We start from the raw sequence: 24,876 nt of genomic DNA on the forward strand, positions 1-24,876 counted from the left end.
AACGTTTATATAACCTTACACTGATCTTAACGTCTATATAACCTTACACTGATCTTAACGTCTATATAACATTACACTGATCTTAACGTCTATATAACCTTACACTGATCTTAACGTCTATATAACATTACACTGATCTTAACGTCTATATAACCTTACACTGATCTTAACGTCTATATAACTTTATACTGATCTTAACGTCTATATAACATTATACTGATCTTAACGTCTATATAACCTTATACTGATCTTAACGTCTATATAACCTTATACTGATCCAAGTGTCTATATAACCTTACACTGATCCAAGTGTCTATATAACCTTTATACCGATCTTAACGTCTATTTAACCTTACACTGATCCAAGCGTCTATATAACCTTACACTGATCCAAGCGTCTATATAACCTTACACTGATCCAAGCGTCTATATAACCTTACACTGATCCAAGTGTCTATATAACCTTACACTGATCCAAGCGTCTATATAACCTTATGCTGAACCAAGGGTCTATATAAGCTTACACTGAACCAAGGGTCTATATAAACTTACACTGATCCAAGTGTCTATATAACCTTACACTGATCCAAGCGTCTATATAACCTTACACTGATCCAAACGTCTATATAACCTTATGCTGAACCAAGCGTCTATAGAACCTTATGCTGAACCAAGGGTCTATATAAGCTTACACTGATCCAAGTGTCTATATAACCTTACACTGATCCAAGCGTCTATATAACCTTATGCTGAACCAAGGGTCTATATTAGCTTACACTGATCCAAGTGTCTATATAACCTTACACTGATCCAAGCGTCTATATAACCTTACACTGATCCAAGCGTCTATAGAACCTTATGCTGAACCAAGCGTCTACACATGTGTAGTATTTTGCGGTATAACACATGTTTTGCATGTATTTGACTTTAGATAATAAATTTTCTATATATACAGTGAATCGCTAACAAAACGGTAACTAAAATAACCATAAAACGAATCCTCGTATTATCAAATGTCCTATCCTGTTTCAGGCCAATTACGTTTTTTTTTCGTAACAAACGACGATAAGAAACATCTTAATTGTTTAACTTACCAATTCACAAGATGCTGATGTAAGATTGGCACATCTCATAGTGACGGACGTCTCTTTCTCCATATTGTGGTACATCGCGTGTGTCTGGTCAAATATAAATTGACATTGATATATATATATATATTGATATATATTTACATTGATATATATTTACATTGATATATATTTATATTGGTATATATTTATATTGATATATGTTTACATTGGTATATATTTACATTGATATATATTTATATTGATATATATTTACATTGATATATATTTATATTGATATATATTTATATTGATATATATTTACATTGGTATATATTTACATTGATATATATTTATATTGGTATATATTTACATTGATATATATTTATATTGGTATATATTTACATTGATACACGTTGAACCGTACAATAAATATATAGCAACATAGTATACTTGTATTAACCCACTCCTTTTAACCTCGTTTTATCGTGAATGACAAAAGTTGCTTCGCCATTATAACTACGATTATATTGATTACCGTTGTTTATTCTATGAAAAACTTGGATGCGTTTATATAGAAAGTATCGGTACAAATTGATTGTGTTTCTAACTAACCTTCGCCTAGATCGTGACAAATCATCATGTCATCGTATCTGTATTAAACTAATTGGAACGCGGTGTAAAAACAATAATTAAGATCGTCACACAACACGAACTACAACACATGCGTACCACTAAAGAACGGTGCATCTTTTTTGCCGAGAATCTTGAATCAGCAGTTCTAACTGTCGGTACGCCGGAGAAATCTTTCCGATAGAGTGGAATTTCTAGCGGTTTCCCTTGCAGTAAAAAGTGGAACATGAACTCTCCTGGAAAAGCGAAGTCATCTGTTGATCGCTTTGGTCGGATTTGTGGGTGAAGATGATCCAACTGGATGGTTTCTGAAGGATAAAGTAATTCATCATTTAACCATATATATAATGATACGTTCTACAAAGGCAGTATGCAAGTATATACTGTCCTTATGTATAGAATTATTTTACAACAATTGCGAAACAAAGTTATATCAACTTATATCAATCGCCTGATGGCCCGGATGAAAGCGCGGGAGAGGTCGCGGGAGAGGTCGTACTGTGGGAGTAACCGGAGCACCGAGTCAGTAGGAAGCCGTCGTCAAGTTTACGTGGAGTAACGTCACAAAGAGACGACGTCATGAATTATGTTATTGATTCCCGCTATTTATTACACTAATAGTTTTTCAGTATTTTTAATTTGTGTATTTAGCATAAAAATGCAATAAAAGAAAATCGAATGGTGTCTGGTTGAATATAACGTATATTTCACGGGTATGACAAACTAATATTTAAAGATACTACACTGCCGATAGCAAACAAACGACACTAATTGTATTGAAATATATCAAATTAGCACAAACAAACGATATTCTCGGTACAGAAATATATCAAATTAAAGCAAACAACCGCACCCTAGGTACAATTTAACAGATAGAAAAGTAGGTGAATTTTTTCGTCGGTTGTACAATATCCATTGTAGAAAATTCCTGTATTCAATTTATCTCAGTTGCTGTTTGTTGGAAGTTGACATCTTAAACAGAGTTTATCGGCTAGCCTTTATTTACACTTATATTTAAGTAACTATATGGAAGTCAGAGATGGTTCATTTTCAAACGTTAATTAAAGCACATAAAAACTGCTTACCTAAATATAGATCATCGTCCGAAAGTAGAAGCCTCTTGCTTTCCGTTTTAGGGAAAACAAGAACACATCCGAATACGAAAAACAGACGGAGAGCAGCCATGTCTCCAAGTCGGCGTTAACGAGCGTCTTTCTCTTCACGTTATCCTATAATGAGCACTTTTGTTGAAACTTCCAGGACAGATAAATGACTTGCCCTTTACAATGGCGACTCACCATTCTATCTACATTATTATTGACGCACGTTTACAATTAACACTCCTGTACTGGATACTAATTATGCAAGGAAATTGATTTCACTCTTTCGTTAATTGAGAATTTGTATTATATTAATGTAATGTGAATTAAAATGCAATTAAATTTACAGTTGATCGTTTTTAGATAGCGCAGGTCGCAGGTAGCCCTCGAGGTGTTATGTATGATGATGACGTCACAATGTGTTAAGATAGTATGTTCGGAGTCCGCTCCTATCACGACCTCTCGGTCATAACACGGACTATACCTACGTACAACTACAGAGTAGGGAAATATTTATACCCCAGGCCATACCCTTCCCAGGAATCTTGACAGTAAATGGCGGAATGGTAAATCCATTATAGGTTTATAACATACACCCAACTTTTACAGTAGCATTTAGTTTCTGGATGTTTCTTGGAAGTCAGTTGATATGTTCCTCTCATTGATTTGGGTCACAATATATTAACCATCAACTATATGTCCGCAAGAAATCATATTCTCACTCAGATAATTCTATTTAGGGAGAGGGCTTATATCGGCATTTACCTGTTGCCCAACTCTCATTGATTTAATTATAAAAAGATCTTTGTGAGAAAAAAAAAAGAAAAGAAAACATTATTATTATCAAGTATCCCCGGTTACCGAACGCGACAGTAAATATGTTCCACTCTGACCTGTATTTTTACATAACGTGTAAATCTGCGTTAAAGAAAACTCATCATACATTTACGGACTTTATGCATTACAAAGTAAGGATGATGATTTCAATTTCAAATGGTGCATGTTTCTGTTTTTCCAATGGTGCATGTTTCTGTTTTTCCAATGGTGCATGTTTCTGTTTTTCCAATGGTGCATGTTTCTGTTTTTCCAATGGTGCATGTTTCTGTTTTTCAAAACGATCGCCGAACTTGTCGCGGTAACTTTTGTGATCAATTTAGAGACAGGACCCCTTGGATAAAATGTCGACTGCTGGTTGTCAAAATTAAAATTAAATGATATATTCTAGAGAGGTATCAAGGGTGATGTTCTCTCCCCTGAGTCTGAGTCCACTATCTGATTATATAGGGCCGTATACCCAAGGACTGGTCTCGTTTGGTTAGTTTATAACAACAATGATGACATCATATGTGCAGTGGATGACTTTCTGAACACCCAATTAGGGCGTTCTATAAAAGTGATATTGAGGCCCTTAACCGCTGGCGAAAGTGTATAGATACTGAAGGGATTATGTTGAAAAATAATACAATATGTCCGGCAAAATTCAAATCCTCCAATACGAAGCTCACAACTTATCACTCAGCCCTCGTATATCGCCATCGGTTACAATGAGAAGGCTTCGTAAGTTGTATTAACTTGAAATGATTTAATTTTGCTTGTAACAAGCATTTTCATTGGCTCAAAAAATGATGTTATCATCTCAGAACATAAAAAAAAACTCTGACGTCAGCGGAGTAATCGTTGTTCACGGGATTTTGTATTTATCGATGTGTTTTTAAATATCTGGAGCAAAATAAACATGTTAAACTTAATGAAAATCTTTCTTATCGTTGTTAATTAAATTATAAGGGTTAACTGTAATATTTTTTTTACGTTATTGAGCAATAACACAAAAAACTGGGGTGTACTCTTTTCATAAACCGCTTCACCGTTTATTCAGAGTACACCCCAGTTTTCTGTGTTATTGCTCAATAACGTAAAACTATGTATTACAGTTAACCCTTAACCAAATCCTATTTACCAAAATATTGGTGAAAGTGGTAGTAAGACATAATAACAACCCTTAACATACAATTATATACTTCTGTTTAAGCTGTCGAAAATCTATGTATTCATTAGTTTAGATATTCCTAGACAAGCACAACAGTTACACACTGTACCGGTACATATATATGTACACCCAATATTTAAAATGTCCTAAGAAATGTGACAACAATTCCAACGAAACAGTTGATCTCTTTTTAACTTTAACTTTCAACTTAAACTGTATTTATTTAATTGTGTTTTCAAAAAATTGACGTGCGGAGAAAATGTGTTGTACAACATTCAACGAATATAGTGTGGAGTCGGGGACAAACTATTAGACAGGAAAACGCAGATTACGAAAGAGACTGATATTCTAGGTATTCATCAGATCAGAAAACTTAAGAATATTTGGCTGTGTATAGTATATATTTATTTCTAGAAATAACTGCCTTTAATAGTCAGTAATGTATATAGCGACAGCTTATGAAGTTCGTCACCTGTCACATGATAATTATAGTATAGATACGTCACCTGTCCCATGATAATTATAGTATAGATACGTCACCTGTCCCATGATAATTATAGTATAGATACGTCACCTGTCCCATGATAATTATAGTATAGATACGTCACCTGTCCCTGATAATTACAGTATAGATACGTCACCTGTCCCATGATAATTATAGTATAGATACGTCACCTGTCCCATGATAATTACAGTATAGATACGTCACCTGTCCCTGATAATTACAGTATAGATACATCACCTGTCCCATGATAATTACAGTATAGATACGTCACCTGTCCCGTGATAATTACAGTATAGATACGTCACCTGTCCCATGATAATTATAGTATAGATACGTCACCTGTCCCATGATAATTATAGTATAGATACGTCACCTGTCCCTGATAATTACAGTATAGATACATCACCTGTCCCATGATAATTACAGTATAGATACGTCACCTGTCCCGTGATAATTACAGTATATATACGTCACCTGTCCCGTGATAATTACAGTATAGATACGTCACCTGTCCCGTGATAATTACAGTATAGATACGTCACCTGTCCCATGATAATTACAGTATAGATACGTCACCTGTCCCGTGATAATTACAGTATAGATACGTCACCTGTCCCATGATAATTATAGTATAGATATGTCACCTGTCCCGTGATAATTACAGTATATATACGTCACCTGTCCCATGATAATTATAGTATATATACGTCACCTGTCCTATGATAATTATAGTATAGATACGTCACCTGTCCCATGATAATTACAGTATAGATACGTCACCTGTCCCATGATAATTACAGTATAGATATGTCACCTGTCCCGTGATAATTACAGTATATATACGTCACCTGTCCCGTGATAATTATAGTATAGATACGTCACCTGTCCCATGATAATTACAGTATAGATATGTCACCTGTCCCATGATAATTACAGTATATATACGTCACCTGTCCCATGATAATTATAGTATAGATACGTCACCTGTCCCATGATAATTACAGTATATATACGTCACCTGTCCCATGATAATTACAGTATAGATACGTCACCTGTCCCATGATAATTACAGTATAGATACGTCACCTGTCCCATGATAATTACAGTATATATACGTAACCTGTCCCGTGATAATTACAGTATAGATACGTCACCTGTCCCATGATAATTATAGTATAGATACGTCACCTGTCCCGTGATAATTACAGTATATATACGTAACCTGTCCCATGATAATTACAGTATATATACGTAACCTGTCCCGTGATAATTATAGTATAGATACGTCACCTGTCCCATGATAATTATAGTATAGATACGTCACCTGTCCCATGATAATTACAGTATATATACGTAACCTGTCCCGTGATAATTACAGTATATATACGTAACCTGTCCCGTGATAATTACAGTATAGATACGTCACCTGTCCCATGATAATTACAGTATAGATACGTCACCTGTCCCATGATAATTACAGTATATATACGTAACCTGTCCCGTGATAATTACAGTATAGATACGTCACCTGTCCCATGATAATTATAGTATAGATACGTCACCTGTCCCGTGATAATTACAGTATATATACGTAACCTGTCCCATGATAATTACAGTATATATACGTAACCTGTCCCATGATAATTACAGTATAGATACGTCACCTGTCCCATGATAATTACAGTATATATACGTCACCTGTCCCATGATAATTACAGTATACATACGTCACCTGTCCCATGATAATTATAGTATATATACGTCACCTGTCCCGTGATAATTACAGTATACATACGTCACCTGTCCCATGATAATTATAGTATAGATACGTCACCTGTCCCATGATAATTACAGTATATATACGTCACCTGTCCCGTGATAATTATAGTATACATACGTCACCTGTCCCATGATAATTACAGTATATATACGTCACCTGTCCCGTGATAATTATAGTATAGATACGTCACCTGTCCCATGATAATTACAGTATATATACGTCACCTGTCCCGTGATAATTACAGTATAGATACGTCCCGTTGGGATGTTCTACCGTATGTCAGGTTCCGATATGATTTATGATTATTTTCACTAATCATCATTACATAAGATTTCAAAATATCTTTCAGCATTGACTAGCCATTATTCAGTAATTTGATGGAAGTCCTTTGTAGGTTAGGTACTGTAATCTGATAAAATGTATATCTTTCGGAAATAAATTGAAATTAACTTAACAAAGTGCTACTCCCTGTAGCGTACTGCTGTTGACACCCAACATGACACCACATACGGAAAGAGGGCGAACCATCACGCCATTCCGGAAATACTAGGATATCGAGGAAAGAGGGCGAACCATCACGCCATTCCCGAAATACTAGGATATCGAGGAAAGAGGGCGAACCATCACGCCATTCCCGAAATACTAGGATATCGAGGATGAGTAAGTAAGTCAGTAAGTATAAAGAGGAAGCCGATATGTCATTAATTAAGAAAAGTCGTTTCGGTATCAATCAGAATTTTCAAATTCAGTTTTTGATTTTCAATAATTTACTTTTTGTTGTTGCTGTTGTTCAACCTCGTATTAATCATGCTCACTTGCATTTTAAAATAATAAATTCGGTTTATTTTATAAGCTTAACAACAATGTACACGTACCTGTATTAAACATATTACAAATACTTTCATTTTTGTTTTGAAAATATTGTTATTAAAAAAAAGGTATTTTTTGATACCACAACCGGAAGGACTGAAATAATACATATATCCAAATTTAGAACATCTGAATTTTTTTTTCCAGATTTTTAGAATTTCATTCCGAAAACACCAATATGTATGTAAAACAGATATGCATGGAGAATGACTAATATAATTTGCAGCATGTATTAGGTGAAATAATGAGAGTATATCACGACTACTCTCTAACATACATTATGTAGTGTTTGCAGCTATAGGCTGATCAGCCATTTACATGTATGAATAAAGAGGAAATACATACGGCTTTATTGATCATACTACAATATGTATATATACGTATGTAATGTATACATGTGGTGAACTACCCTTAGGGGTTTAATGGACTGGTCAAGTGATCAATATCATTGAATCACGAATGCCCTGGACTTCATGTCAATATTTTTGTTTGTCGAACTAATTTCATAATACGCCATGTGTATAATTATTACCACGCCTGACGTACATTAAACTGACCCATGTACATATTTATGTTAGCAAACCATGCGTACCCGCAGGGCAAACAGAATTCAACTCTGAAAGGTGACGGATTTTTTTTCAATTTGATTTTTCATATTTATTCTGTAACATAACCTGATATTTCTAACATTACCTGATATCTGTAACATTACCTGATATCTAACATTACCTGATATCTATAACATTACCTGATATCTGTAACATTACCTGATATCTGTAACATTATCTGATATCTATAACATTACCTGATATCTGTAATATTACCTGATATCTATAACATAACCTGATATCTATAACATTACCTGATATCTGTAACATTACCTGATATTCTAACATTACCTGATATCTGTAACATTACCAGATATCTGTAACATTACCTGATATCCGTAACATTACCTGATATTTGTAACATTACCTGATATCTGTAACATTACCTGATATCTGTAACATTACCTGATATCTGTAACATTACCTGATATCTGTAACATTACCTGATATATATAACATTACCTGATATCTGTAATATTACCTGATATCTGTAACATTACCTGATATCTGTAACATTACCTGATATCTGTAATATTACCTGATATCTGTAACATTACCTGATATCTGTAACATTACCTGATATCTGTAACATTACCTGATATCTGTAACATTACCTGATATCTGTAACATTACCTGGTATCTATAATATTACCTGATATCTGTAATATTACCTGATATCTGTAATATTACCTGATATCTATAACATTACCTGATATCTGTAACATTACCTGATATATGTAACATTACCTGAAACATGTAACATTACCTGATATCTGTAACATTACTTGAAATCTGTAACATTACCTGATATCTGTAACATTACCTGATATCTATAACATTACCTGATACATGTAACATTACCTGATATATGTAACATTACCTGATATCTGTAACATTATCTGATATCTGTAACATTACTTGATATCTGTAACATTACCTGATATCTGTAACATTACCTGATATCCGTAACATTACCTGATATCTGTAACATTACCTGATATCTGTAATATTACCTGATATCTGTAACATTACCTGATATCTATAATATTACCTGATATCTGTAATATTACCTGATATCTGTAACATTACCTGATATCTATAACATTACCTGATATCTGTAACATTACCTGATATATGTAACATTACCTGAAACATGTAACATTACCTGATATCTGTAACATTACTTGAAATCTGTAACATTACCTGATATCTGTAACATTACCAGATATCTATAACATTACCTGATACATGTAACATTACCTGATATGTGTAACATTACCTGATATCTGTAACATTATCTGATATCTGTAACATTACTTGATATCTGTAACATTACCTGATATCTGTAACATTACCTGATAACTGTAACATTACCTGATATCTGTAACATTACCTGATATATGTAACGTTACCTGATATCTATAACATTACCTGATATCTAACATTACCTAATATCTGTAACATTACCTGATATCTGTAACATTACCTGATATCTGTAACATTACCTGATATCTGTAACATTACCTGATATCTATAACATTACCTGATATCTGTAACATTACCTGATACATGTATCTGTAAAATTACATAATATCTGTAACATTTTTTTTTGCATCGTTACTATTTTCATGCTTTTATTTCCATGGTTCCATGGTTATTATTTTCCTTTTTTTCCTATGATTTTTTTTGCCTGTTTTTATTTCTATGAATTTTAGTTTCCTGTTTAAATTTCCATGATTATTCTTCTTTTTTTTTATTTCCATGGCTATTATTCTGTTTTTATTTGTAAGGTTATTTTTTCCTGTTTTTACTTCCATGGGTATATTTTCCTGATTTTATTGATGTAATTACTATTTTCCTGTTTCTATTTCCATTGTTTCTGTCTGCCTCGCTTTCACTTCCATGGTTATTATTGTCTTGTTTTTATTTCGATGGCTGTTATTCTCCTGTTTTCTTTTTGTTTCTGTTTTTTTTATTCCCATGGTTATATTTCTCCTGTTTTCCCTCCATGGTTATATTTTTCTGTTTTTATTTCCTTTGTTATTATTATTTTTTTTTTATTTCGTTGGTTATTATATCCTGTTTTTATTTCCATGGTTATTATTTTCCTTCTTTTATTTCGTTGGTTATTATATCCTGTTTTTATTTCGTTGGTTATTATATCCTGTTTTAATTTCGTTGGTTATTATATCCTGTTTTTATTTCCATGGTTATTATTTTCCTGTTTTTATTTCGTTGGTTATTATTTCCTGTTTTTATTTCCATGGTTATTATTTCCTGTTTTTATTTCGTTGGTTATTATTTCCTGTTTTTATTTCCATGGTTATTACAATGTATATCCTGTTTTTATTTCGTTGGTTATTATTTCCTGTTTTTATTTCGTTGGTTATTATTTCCTGTTTTTATTTCGTTGGTTATTATTTCCTGTTTTTATTTCGTTGGTTATTATTTCCTGTTTTTATTTTGTTGGTTATTTTTTCTTGGTTTTATTCCCATGGTTATTTTTCTCCTGTTTTTCCTTTCAATTGTTATTTTTCTCCTGTTTTTCCTTTCAATGGTTATTTTACTCCTGTTTTTCCTTTCAATGGTTATTTTACTCCTGTTTTTCCTTTCAATGGTTATTTTACTCCTGTTTTTCCTTTCAATGGTTATTTTTCTCCTGTTTTTCCTTTCAATGGTTATTTGTCTCCTGTTTTTCCTTTCAATGGTTATTTTTCTCCTGTTTTTCCTTTCAATGGTTAGAATTTCCTGTTTTTCCTTTCAATGGTTATTTTTCTCCTGTTTTTCCTTTAAATGGTTATTATTCCCTGTTTTTCCTTTCAATGGTTATTTTTCTCCTGTTTTTCCTTTCAATGGTTATTTTTCTCCTGTTTTTCCTTTCAATGGTTAATATTTCCTGGTTTTATTTCAATGGTTAATATTTCCTGGTTTTATTTACATTGTTATTATTTTTTTTATTTTATTTCCATGGTTATCATTTGTCTGTGTTTATTTCCATGGTTTCTATGTTTCTATTTCTATTTAAATTTTAATTAGTTTCCTTTTTAATCTCCATTGTTATTATTTTTTTGTCTTAATTTACATTGTTATTATTTTCCTGTTTTTATTTAAATGGATTCTATTTTCCTGTTTTTATTTCCATGAATATTATTTCCTATTTTAATATATATTTCTTATTTCCATTGTTTTTATTTTCCGGATTTTATTTTCATTGCTGTTATTTTCCGGTTTTTATTTCCATTGTTTTTATTTTCCGGTTTTTATTTCCACGGTTATTATTTTCTTTTTTTATTTTCATTGTTACTATTTTCCTGTTTTATATCCATGTTTATTTTTTCCTGTTTTAATTTCTATGGTTATTATTTCCTGTTTAAATTCTCATGGTTATTACTGCCTTTTTTCCATGGTTATTATTTGCTATTTTAATTTCCACGGTAATTCATGGATATATGTTTTTCTTTTTTGTTGTTACTATTTTCTGTATTTATTTCAAAGATAATCATTTTCCTGTTTTCATTTACATGGTTAATATTTTCCAGTTTTTAATTCCATGACCATTATTTTCCTGTTTTTATTTCAATGGTTACTATTTCCCGTTTGATTTCCACGGTTAATATGTTTTTGTATGTATTTACATTCTTATTACTACATGTATGTTCCTGTTTTTACTTTCATTGTTATTATTTTCCTCATTTTATTTCCATGGTTATTATTTTCCGATTTACATTTTCATGGTTATCAATTTCCGGTTTTTATTTCCGCGGTAACTATGTTTCTGTATGTATTTCCATAGTTATTACTTTTTGTTTTTATTTCCATGGTTACTATTTTCCTGTTTTTATTTTGATTGTTAATTTTTTCCTGTTTTTATCTCCGTGGTTACTATGCTCCTGGTTTTATTTCCATGAATATTATTTCCTATTTTTATTTTAATTGTTATTATTTTCTGGTTTTCATTTTCATGGTTACTATACTCCTGTTTTTATTTCCACTGTAACTATGTTTTGGTTTTTATTTCTATGGTTATTATTTCCCTGTTTCTATTTCCATGGTTACTTTTTTCCTATTTTTATTTTTATGGTTACTGTTTTTATGTTTTTGTTTTCATGGTTATTATTTCCTATTGTTTTTTTAAGGTTCGAATACATTTTATTTTTCTAGGTTGCAAACATATACATCAATGTCCTCGTATAAGAGGGCTCTCATTCGCCATACTTCAATCATTCCTGTACATATGGACATAATACACTTGTAGATGTCTACTCTTTCTCGATCTTTCTCCCATTCACACATCCATATATACCTCGCCCTTTCGCACAACAATTACATCAATAACATACTATGTACATGCATATTATTATTACTAATCGTTCGTATAAAGTATATAACGTATGCATGTAGATATGCCTTAAAATTTGCTTTAGAAATATGTTTGTTATAAATGTGCGTATATATTAGTGTAGTGATACCTATAAATAAGGGAGAGAATTTTTGTACTGGAAGTCTTGAATGAAAAACAACACGTGGATGAAGCTGCACGGATATCCCGGAGCTGAGTGAGTTGGATAGTGTCACCTACAGTAATGTAGAGTAAGTTTTTTTTTAAATACTTATTACCCAGTTCATTGTTGACATAAGCCTATAACCTATATAATCAGCTTGCACAACATTTGGCATTAAAAGTTGGAAATTGAATGTACCAGTGCACAATATTACTATTAAAGTTAATAATATTTATTATTGACCATGATGTTTTTAATTTGTTTCAGTGTTGCTCTCTATTCTATATGGTTAAGCCGAGGTGACAGTTAAATAACATTGATAATGTACTAATGAAGCTTATATATAAATTTCTTTACGTATATTTGTGTTAAGCTTATAGTTATATTCATGCTAATATTATTCGGTACTATGGGAGTTGTTAGAGACTTTAGTTGCTGTATCTTAATTTTGATGATGATATAATTTTCTGAGAATTTTTTGTTGTTGAAAAAAATGTATTTTATTTGTTTGTTAAAAGAGTACTATTATTTTTTCAGTGGTACATGCGGTCGTGAAGATTAGTGATTTGGTTGCAGCTCAACGTATGGATTGGAGATTATATACGTATGCATAATTTCCAAATCAAAGTTCTTAGTGGATATATCTTCTCAGCATTTATTTTGGATGTAAATCGTCAATGTGTAGTGTCAGGATGGATTCCGAAAAGAATACCAACTGTTTGTAATTCTTGTGTACAGGGTGATTTACGGTATTGTTTTATTTTGATTGCCATCTGTAGTTCATTTTTTAAGATGTTTAAGATGTTAACAATTTTATTTTTTTGTTCACTGATGTAATAGCTCTTGTAAATTGCATATCCTATGTATGATAGTAAGTAGTTTATCGTATTATATCTTAAATACTTTATCTTGTATCAAAGTACTAAATTTTCTAGAGTCATCATATTTTTATGATAAACCAAAGCTTTGAAACATTCATTTATCTGAATAAGGAATTGCTTTATATATCTACATTTTGTGAAAAAATGTTCATAATTCTCCTCTTCTCTACATATGCAGCACAAAGGATTATTTCTTATCTTCCATTTATATAGTATATGATTATTAGTGAGAATTCTTTGCAATGATTTCCATTTAAACATTTTGACTCTGTTGTCTTCTATTTGATTAAATACAAAGTGTCAGTGGGCACAAATGGACAATTAATGTCTGAAACTCTTGGTTGATGGATAAGGCCTAGTTGCCAACATTTATCTTATGATCTACTAATTTTAATCATGGGGCGAGTATTATATAATTGATAATATAGTCTTTAAACCACATTTTTTGTGTGAATGTCATTGTATAATGATACATGATAAACATGGTATAACCTCCTTTGTTTTGAATATATGGATTTAATCTCAATTTTTCTAATGATTTCCTTAAACTCATTGATTGTTTTATATATTCTATTGCCAATGTAGTACTGTTGCGCATCAAAATATTATTAATTAATAGGAAAAATCTTGCATATAAGAAATGCATATGTACATGGAGGAGATCAACTTCACCAACTACAATGTACCTGTCCTCATTTTTGTTTTGTGTAACTGTTTTGTTTGTAAGATTTGATTTATATTATTCTTTGTAAGTACGAGTGTGTATGAATGTAGATTAAGTATGACTTGCATTTTATGTCTTTTTACTACTAACTTAAAGTATTACCTTTTGACTTACACTGTACATTTACTCAACTATTATTGCAAGTTTGTTATGTTAAATACTCATCCTTATAACATTCTAGTATGAAAGTATGAATGAATGTGTGTGAGTGAATTATCGTTGTTTATTACATTACATATAACTTTTCATTTTAGGCTTGGTGGAAATATGTTGTGTCTTCACTTTATCAAATAATAGTTTTGTTTCCTTACTAAGTAGTTTTGAATAGTAGTTATCTCTATAATTATAACACCTATTCTATTTGATTTCATGATGAACATATAATTCCTTACATTAATCCACATTAATCCCTTTTGAATTAGATACTATACATTTAATGTCATGATATATAATTTCTGTAGAAATAATAAAGTGAAACATATCATCTTTCTACCAAGCCTAACCGGAAGTAATAGAAGAAGACTGATATAGGCATTGCGCCTGTTGTCTTATTCTTTTGACAATACTTTGTATTTATTTATATTTATATTGTTAATAGAATATTTCTGAAATGAAAAACAAAATACAAAGGCTAATGTTTTCTCAATTTTTTGGTTCAATTCATATTTAGTTATATGATTGAATATGTTTTTCCATGCAATGTATACTACTGGTTTAATAGAGTTTTTGCTATAATATTTGTGTATATTATATTATTTGTCAATTTCTTTAGGCATATTGTTTTTGATGTATCATATAATTTTAGTGCAGGTTGATTGATTTCATCTCTTATATTATATTTCAGTATGTCAGAATTTTCAAGTTTATCTAGCCATTGTTTTGGTATTGATTTTTTTACAATGGCAAGTTGTGATATCCAGTTGGATTTTTCATCCAATTTATTTAAAATTATGTTTTCACTTATTTCCCCTTGTTGATTTAGCAGATCTCTTATTGTTATGATGTTATTTTTAATCCAATTCTTGAAAACCAAAACTTTATTTAAATGCATTATGCGATGCCCCAAATTGTTTGTTTTCCAATTTCAGTTATACTGTTAGGGTTTTTTGTTTGCCCTCCCCCTATGTCTACCCATGCTTTAACTATGTCTTGATAGAAAAGCGGTAAATTTGAGAATCCTTCTAAATTTTTTGTGTTCATTATGTTCATTGAAAATATGAACATATTTTTACCAAAATGATTCAGATAGTGTTCAGGTATGATTTTCCATTGGCTGTTTGTGTCATTTTTCAATTTTTTCACCCATCCAGCTAATATTGTCAAGATATGTGCTCTTAGATCTAGTGCATTTAGTCCCCCTTTGCAATATTTTCGACATAAAATTTTTCTTTTCACTTTTTCTGATTTCCCATCCCATATGAATTCAAATATAACTTTTTCTATTTCACTAATTACTTTTTCAGATATTGGTATTACAGATATTAGATAGGTTATTTGTGGTATTAAAAGTGCTTTGGCAATCTGTATTCGCCCAATTAATGTCATCTTCCGTTTCTTCCATGTCTTGACAAGTTTTATTATTTTTTCTATCTTGCAATCCCAATTCTTTTTTTGATATTTTTATAGTATCTAATCCGAAGTATATCCCCAAAGCTATTCCTATTGTTATTTCCATAGATATTATTTCCTGTTTTTATCTGCATGGTTACGATTTTCCTGCTTTTATTGCCATGGATTGATTTTGCACTATCAATATATTGAAAAGAAGATTTTGTAATTCTAACGTACTTTTGCCCCAATCCCTCAAACTCATGGTTGTTGGGACTATATAATTTACAATTTTAACTTTCGGCGATGAAAAGTTTTGCCAAAACTTAATTAAGATTGGCTCAGGAGTAGAAGTCGAAAATGTTGTGTTTACAGACCGACGATGCACACAGACAGACAATAATTGCTTGCATTAGGAAACTTTTGGCTTGGTCTCAGGTGACCTCAACATAAATACAATAAAGATGAATTTTAGCTTTAATTAAACAAATGTCTTTTTGAAGCCAGGTGTAGATGAGCTCTTTCGGCTCTTGTACTGGGAACAATTTGTTCAATGAGGTACACAGAAACACGAACACACGAACCACGCGCACATTATACATCCAAACATTCTTAAATATTTGCTTTTAATATTAACCAAGAACAAATATGGAGGGAAATGTTGCAATGAATAAGTACAGTTTCACAGTGTTATTAAAGACAATGTGACTCACAGTGGACATCATATGAATATGTATAATATAATCAAATACATGTATGTTGTGTGTTATGTAATGTTTTTTCTTTATATAATCAATTTTCAAGAACAGAGGAAATTAATAAAAAGATCCTGAGGTCATTTATTCATGAAAACATTCGAGGTAATGATGTGACCGTTTATGTTCATTAACAGCCTGAGACTGATAGAACCCTGTATTTGGTATAACAAAGTCGTCACGGGATCCTTTAATGATGTTTATCGGTCATTGTGCTTGGTTGGTCCTTATTGTTCTGAGGCATAAACATCCCTATTCCGGAAAGATCCATAAGCTTTGACATCATACTGAATCCTAACGGATCCTCGACCTCTTCCTCTTTCACCGTTCCCTCTTCCCCTTCCTCCACATGTTTTTCATCATGACCTTGAGGCTGTTCGTCCTCCTGCTCCTTATCTTCAACATTCACTTTGGTATCAGTTTGTTTTCTCTTTGTAATAATTCTAGGTAATGATTTTTCGGGACTGGAAATCCGACCGCCAGTATCGTATGGACCTGATGTTTGATGAGGCTTGATTTGGCGATTACGGTCAAAGCTTTGTGGTTTGGGGGGAGTTTTTGTTCCGTAGGACATCGCTGGTACTTCGGAGGGAGAAGCCGGTGAAGGAATAGTAACAGTGGGGGTGGAGGATACGTCTAAAGGATAGGGGACACGGGCACGTTTAACACGTCCCTCGTAGGTAGTGGCGGTGGAAGAAAATACTTGACTAGCATAATAAATAGTTGTAGTTGTTAAGCCCTGTATAGGTTGAGGATGAGGGTACGGATTGGCTGTAGTCATCACGCTGGTCGGGTACGCGGTGGCCGTCGGTAACGTGGATGTGGGTGATGTTAGAGAAATGCTATTTGTTGTTGATGGACCTGGTGTAGTTGTTGGTGTAGTAGTGGGTGTGGTAGTGGTGGTTGTAGTTGTTGAAGTGGTAGTTGTGGGGGTTGTTGTCGTTGGTGTAGAAGTTGTAGTTGTTGGTGTCGTGGTTGTAGTTGTTGGTGTTGTAGTAGTTGTTTGTGGTGTAGTAGTTGTAGTTGTTGGTGTCGTGGTTGTAGTTGTTGGTGTTGTAGTTGTTGGTGTTGTGGTTGTAGTTGTTGGTGTGGTGGTTGTAGTTGTTGGTGTGGTGGTTGTAGTTGTCGGTGTTGAAGTTGTCGGTGTTGTGGTTGTTGTTGTAGGGGTTGTAGGTGAAGTTGTAGTCGTTGTAGTTGGTGTGGTGGTTGTAGTTGTTGGTGTGGTGGTTGTAGTTGTCGGTGTCGAGGTTGTTGTTGATCGTGTCGTTGGTGTGGTGGTTGTAGTTGTAAGGGTTGTAGGTGAAGTTGTTGTCGGTGTTGTTGGTGTTGTAGTTGTAGTTGTTGGTGTTGTGGTTGTAGTTGGTGTGGTGGTTGTAGTTGGTGTGGTGGTTGTAGTTGTTGGTGTGGTGGTTGTTGTCGTTGGTGTTGTGGTTGTAGTTGTTGTGGTTGTAGTTGTAGGTGACGTGGTTGTAGTTGTTGGTGTCGTGGTTGTGTGTGGTTCGTGGTTGTGTTGTGTTGTCGTGGTTGTAGTGTTGTGTGTGGTTGGTTGTTGTGTGGTGTCGTGGTTGGGTGTGTGTTGTAGTTGTTGGTGTCTGTTTGTAGTTTTTTGGTGTACGTTTTGTGTTGTGGTTGTGTTTGTGTTGTTGGTGTTGTGGTTGTAGTTGTTGGTTTGGTGTTTTTTGTTGTTTGTTGTGTTTGTGTTGTCTGTTGTCGTGGTTGTATTGTTGGTTGTTTGTTGTTTTGTTGTGTTTTTTTTTTGGTGTTGTGGTTGTGTTTGTTGGTTGTGTGTGGTTGTTGTCGTTGTTGTTGGCGTTGTTGTGTGGTTGTTGTAGTTGTTGGTGTCGTGGTTGTAGTTGTTGGTGTTGTGGTTGTAGTTGTTGGTGTGTGGTTGTTGGTGTTGTGGTTGTAGTTGTTGGTGTCGTGGTTGTTGTTGTTGGTGTTGTGGTTGTAGTTGTTGGTGTCGTGGTTGTAGTTGTTGGTGTCGTGGTTGTTGTGTTTGTGGTTGTAGTTGTTGGTGTCGTGGTTGTTGGTGTTGTGGTTGTAGTTGTTGGTGTCGTGGTTGTAGTCGTTGTTGTCGTGGTTGTTGGGGTGGGTGTCGTGGTTGTAGTGGTTGGTGTCGTGGTTGTAGTTGTTGGTGTAGTAGTACTTGTTGTTGAAAATGTAGTACACAATCCCACCACGCAAATCTGAATAAGATGTTCTTATCTTATTATAGATACAAGAGTTATATTCATTTGATTAAAGATACTCACAAATTCATGGAATTTGCTCTAATGATTCAAAAGAAACATTGTTTTAGAAATCGGAGTAAGCACTGCATGTAACATTCTCCGTACAGGACATGACTGGTTGATTATTTAAGTTACGACACTCATAATAAGGTAAGATAATGACATCATTAATATGGTCAACTTGAGGGCCACTAGATAGTGTAATTACACATAATTGTCACATCTCTCATACATTGGTCACTAGCTAGTGTCATCACACTGAAATGTCAGATCTCTCACATTGGTCACTAGCTAATGTCATCACACTGAAATGACACATCTCTCACTCATTGGTCACTAGCTAGTGTCATCACACTAAAATGTCACATATCTCGCACATTGGTCACCAGATAGTGTCATCACACTAAAATATCACATCTCTCACACATTGGTCACTAGACAGTATAATCACGCTATAATGTGACATCTCTCACACATTGGTCACTAGCTAGTGTCAGCACACTGAAATATCACATCTCTCATACATGAATCACAAGACAGTATTGTCACACTAAAATGTTCATCTCTCACAGAACATCCCTCCATTTTCCAGCTACTGGAATGATCCAGTTTTTAATGAAAATATCCCAACTGAAGTGAAAAATGTCAAAATGTGGGCGGTATATTTAACATGTAATATATCCTGATGTGTAGTAGATTTAATGAGGTTGATACGTACAGCTCTCTGGTTCCCTTCCGAGTTATATTTAACCTATAGTATACCCCGCTGTGTGTTGGAGTGAGGGTTTTATTGAGATTTATTTAACCTGTAATATATCATGCTGTGTGTTGGAGTGAGGGTTTTATTTACATTTATTTAACCTGTAATATATCATGCTGTGTGTTGGAGTGAGGGTTTTATTGAGGTTTATTTAACCTGTAATATATCATGCTGTGTGTTGGAGTGAGGGTTTTATTGAGATTTATTCAACCTGTAATATATCATGATGTGTGTTGGAGTGAGGGTTTTATTGAGATTTATTCAACCTGTAATATATCATGCTGTGTGTTGGAGTGAGGGTTTTATTGAGATTTATTTAACCTGTAATATATCATGCTGTGTGTTGGAGTGAGGGTTTTATTGAGATTTATTTAACCTGTAATATATCATGCTGTGTGTTGGAGTGAGGGTTTTATTGAGATTTATTTAACCTGTAATATATCATGCTGTGTGTTGGTGTGAGGGTTTTATTTACATTTATTTAACCTGTAATATATCATGCTGTGTGTTGGAGTGAGGGTTTTATTTACATTTATTTAACCTGTAATATATCATGCTGTGTGTTGGTGTGAGGGTTTATTGAGATTTATTTAACCTGTAATATATCATGCTGTGTGTTGGTGTGAGGGTTTTATTTACATTTATTTAATCTGTAATATATCATGCTGTGTGTTGGTGTGAGGGTTTTATTGAGATTTATTTAACCTGTAATATATCATGCTGTGTGTTGGAGTGAGGGTTTTATTTACATTTATTTAACCTGTAATATATCATGCTGTGTGTTGGTGTGAGGGTTTTATTGAGATTTATTTAACCTGTAATATATCATGCTGTGTGTTGGAGTGAGGGTTTTATTTACATTTATTTAACCTGTAATATATCATGCTGTGTGTTGGTGTGAGGGTTTTATTGAGATTTATTTAACCTGTAATATATCATGCTGTGTGTTGGAGTGAGGGTTTTATTGAGATTTATTTAACCTGTAACATATCATGCTGTGTGTTGGAGTGAGGGTTTATTGAGATTTATTTAACCTGTAATATATCATGCTGTGTGTTGGAGTGAGGGTTTTATAGAGGTTTATTTAACCTGTAATATATCATGCTGTGTGTTGGTGTGAGGGTTTTATTGAGATTTATTTAACCTGTAATATATCATGCTGTGTGTTGGAGTGAGGGTTTTATTGAGATTTATTCAATCTGTAATATATCATGCTGTGTGTTGGAGTGAGGGTTTTATTGAGGTTTATTTAACCTGTAATATATCATGCTGTGTGTTGGAGTGAGGGTTTTATTGAGATTTATTTAACCTGTAATATATCATGCTGTGTGTTGAAGTGATGTTAGTAGTGATATTGATACGTACAGCTCTCTGGTTGCCTTCCGAGTTACACGCACTCCCATCTAACGTGTACACGTTCAGGTCACACTCTAAATTGTTGGCGGGATTAGTACAATCCAGTCCTTCATAGCATATAGCCTCGGTCTGGACCTGTTATTATTGAATAGAAACAGATTCTGAAATGTTTAGGTAACTACTTTTATATCATTCTCATATTCATCAGCTATGCATAAGTTATAAAAATTGAGCATCTATGTCATATACAAATCATAAGTCACCAATATGATATACAAATCAGTCATCCGTGTCACATACAAATGAGTCATCCATATCATATACAAACTAATAATAAATATGTCATACAAATTAGTCATAAATATATCATGCAAATTAGTCATCAATATATCATACAAATTAGTCATCAATATCACATACAAATTAGTCATCAATATGTCATACAAATTAGTCATCAATATGTCATACAAATTAGTCATCAATATATCATACAATCTGGTCATCAATATATCATACAATCTGGTCATTGATATCACATACAAATTAGTCATCCATATATCATACAAATTAGTCATCAATATATCATACAAATTAGTCATCAATATATCATACAAATTAGTCATCAATATATCATACAAATTAGTCATCAATATGTCATACAAATTAGTCATCAATATATCATATAATCTGGTCATTAATACATATACAAATAAATCATCTATATCACAATGAAATTAGCCATCAACATCATATATAAATTAGTCATCCAAATCGTTTACCAATAAGTCATCCATATAATATACAAATAAGTTATCCATATCTATGCAGATTTGTCATCCAATCCTGTACAAATCAGTTGTCCGTATCATATTCAAATTAGTCATCTATATATTATACAATATGTATATCAGATAGGGGAGTGGAATCTTTTTGTCAGTTTTGAAATCTTTTTTATTCATCCTTTTACATATAGTATACATACAGGTACATTATATTACATGGTATAATAATACATAAGACAATAAGACATATCATTACAGCAGTAAGATGTACAATACGTATTAAGTGATGAATAGAAGAAAAAAAGGATTGGTTGGTTTTTTTTGGAATACAGAGACAAACAAACCAACAACCTTCCACTCACGCTTTCTCTCATTTTAATATATTGTGTTTAAAGGTATAAAAAAAAAAGAAAAACTTTTGACAAAATTTTAAGTACATGTTATGATATGTGTGAAGAAGATCTGAAAAATTATTCACTTATATAGACCATTTTTTCACAAAACTATCATACTCTATATTGTTTTTGTAAACTACCTCCTCTGTTTTTAGATACAAATCTAGTTTTTTTATGAATCCATTAATACAGGGGAGACAATGTTTAAATTTTTGTTTATAAATATGGAATTTTGCTATTAATACTAACGTATTGAGATATTTGACTTCTTGATCTTTATGTAACTTTCCCAAGATTACATCAGTAACATGTAATTGTAAATTAGTTAAAGTACTATCATATAGCCATACTTTGAAATCTTCCCGGAAAGGGAGTGGAATCTTAAAAAACATGAATTAACGTTACTATTGTATATAACCAGATATCATTAACATGAATTACAACATGAATTGATGTTATTACAATTTGTTAAGGACACCATGATATTATATCTTATCTTGGCAATTTAATCCTTTAATATAGAAATATATACATCGATAATTATAACAGTGATCACCATTATCAAAAAAAAATATATTGTGAAAAAGATGGGAAATTCAGTTGGAAATTAAAAACTCGACAATTAAAATCACAGACCTGAAAAAACAAAACAATAGACTTACCCCACAATAATCGGATATATCACCAAATGCCCATTTACACTGAACGGAGGCGTTAGTAGTCAATCCCAGTCTTTCTTGTGCTTGGAAATTATCAAAGTCAATTGTCAAAAAGTTCTGGTCCTCCATACAGGTGATGTAGCTATGAATATCAAACACAGTATTATGGGACGTGAGGTATATATGTATATATATATATACATATATATCATACATATCATCACTTCAGTGCGTTAATTAACATAAATATTGTAGATCACCAGATATTATAAACATCACATAAGTATATTAATTAACTTTATTATTAATTTAAAACCAGATATTATAAATATCAAACAGATGTATTAATTAACGTTACTATAGTTTATAGCCAGATATTATCAGCATCACATACACTTTTTACGTGTATTAATTAAGGTAAATATTGTATATAACCAGATTTTATCAACATCACATAAGTGTATTATTTAACGTTACTATTGTATATAACCATATTTTATCAACATTAGAAAGGTTTTTGATTGTTTATAACTAGATATTATAACATAACATAAGTGTATTAATTAAGGTACCTTGTAAAATGTATATATTCGATTGAATGTCAACATGTATGCAGCGAACTTCATCTGTTGGCAACAGAAAAAAACTTTACGCCCTTTCTAACCAGCTCAAAAGAGAATTGTCTGAATGCTTACAGTTACGTATTTTTCAACTAAATACCTATAACATTGGGATAGAGCATTTTTTCTTAATCTTTCAATTGCAGATAATTTGTCCGGTATTAGGTTGAATGGGATTTTGACTACGGTTGCTATACCTAGCTATACTTCCTAAATCATTAGGAAGGCATCTACAGTGACGGTTATCAGCATACACCATAGTCAGCGTACCTGATATCTTCCAATATGGACTGTTCAATCTGGTCTAGGGCACAGGCCGACCATCGCCAGGGGTTAAGAGCATTCGCCTCATTCATCAACGATGTGTCCCATTTGTAGGCCGATACGAATTGGTCATCCGACGTACATCCCGTACTGCGAGAATCACCTACCACCCCAACGCTAAAACAAATTCATGTAAAATACCGGTAACTACACCACTGATCGTCTACCACCCCAACACTACAATACATTAATGTAAAATACCGGTAACTACATCACTAACCGTCTACCACCCCGACACTAAAACATATTGATGTAAAATACCGGTAACTACATCACTAACCGTCTACCACCCCAGCACTAAAACATATTGATGTAAAATACCGGTAACTACATCACTAACCGTCTACCACCCCGACACTAAAACATATTAATGTAAAATACCGGTAACTACATCACTAATCGTCTACCACCCCAACACTAAAACATACTGATGTAAAATACCGCTAACTACATCACTAACCGTCTACCACCCCAACACTACAACATATTGATGTAAAATACCGGTAACTACATCACTAACCGTCTACCATCCCGACACTACAATATATTAATGCAAAATACAGGTAACTACACCACTGATCGTTTACCACCCCAACACTAAAACATATTGATGTAAAATACCGGTAACTACATCACTAACCGTCTACCACACCAACATTAAAACACATTGATGTAAAATACCGGTACCTACATCACTAATCGTCTACCACCCCAACACTAAAACATATTAATGTAAAATACCGGTACCTACATCACTAACCGTCTACCATCTCGACACTAAAATACATT

General features: G+C 32.8%; 2 protein-coding genes across 2 annotated transcripts in view; both read right to left on the reverse strand.

Moving 5' to 3' along the window:
• Positions 1–16,670: 16,670 nt before the first annotated feature.
• On the reverse strand, positions 16,671–18,389 carry LOC117316375 (salivary glue protein Sgs-3-like; the record flags this gene model as incomplete). Its single annotated transcript, XM_033870914.1, has 1 exon — positions 16,671–18,389. A coding segment is annotated over one exon (1,239 nt), but the record flags the coding sequence as incomplete, so codon positions are not given.
• Positions 18,390–18,996: 607 nt separating this feature from the next.
• The window catches only part of LOC117316376, a gene marked incomplete at its 3' end in the record, with an annotated part of 33,223 nt that continues 27,343 nt past the window's right edge, over positions 18,997–24,876 (reverse strand). The window contains exons 11-14 of the mRNA XM_033870915.1: positions 24,034–24,204; positions 23,147–23,285; positions 21,317–21,442; positions 18,997–19,146 (exon numbers count right to left, since the gene is read on the reverse strand). Coding sequence (XP_033726806.1) covers positions 18,997–19,146; positions 21,317–21,442; positions 23,147–23,285; positions 24,034–24,204 — 586 coding nt within the window. The remainder of the gene's footprint in view (positions 19,147–21,316; positions 21,443–23,146; positions 23,286–24,033; positions 24,205–24,876) is intronic.

Source organism: Pecten maximus, chromosome 18 (genome assembly GCF_902652985.1).
Source record: "Pecten maximus chromosome 18, xPecMax1.1, whole genome shotgun sequence".
In the NCBI taxonomy this organism is placed as follows: Eukaryota; Metazoa; Mollusca; class Bivalvia; order Pectinida; family Pectinidae; genus Pecten; species Pecten maximus.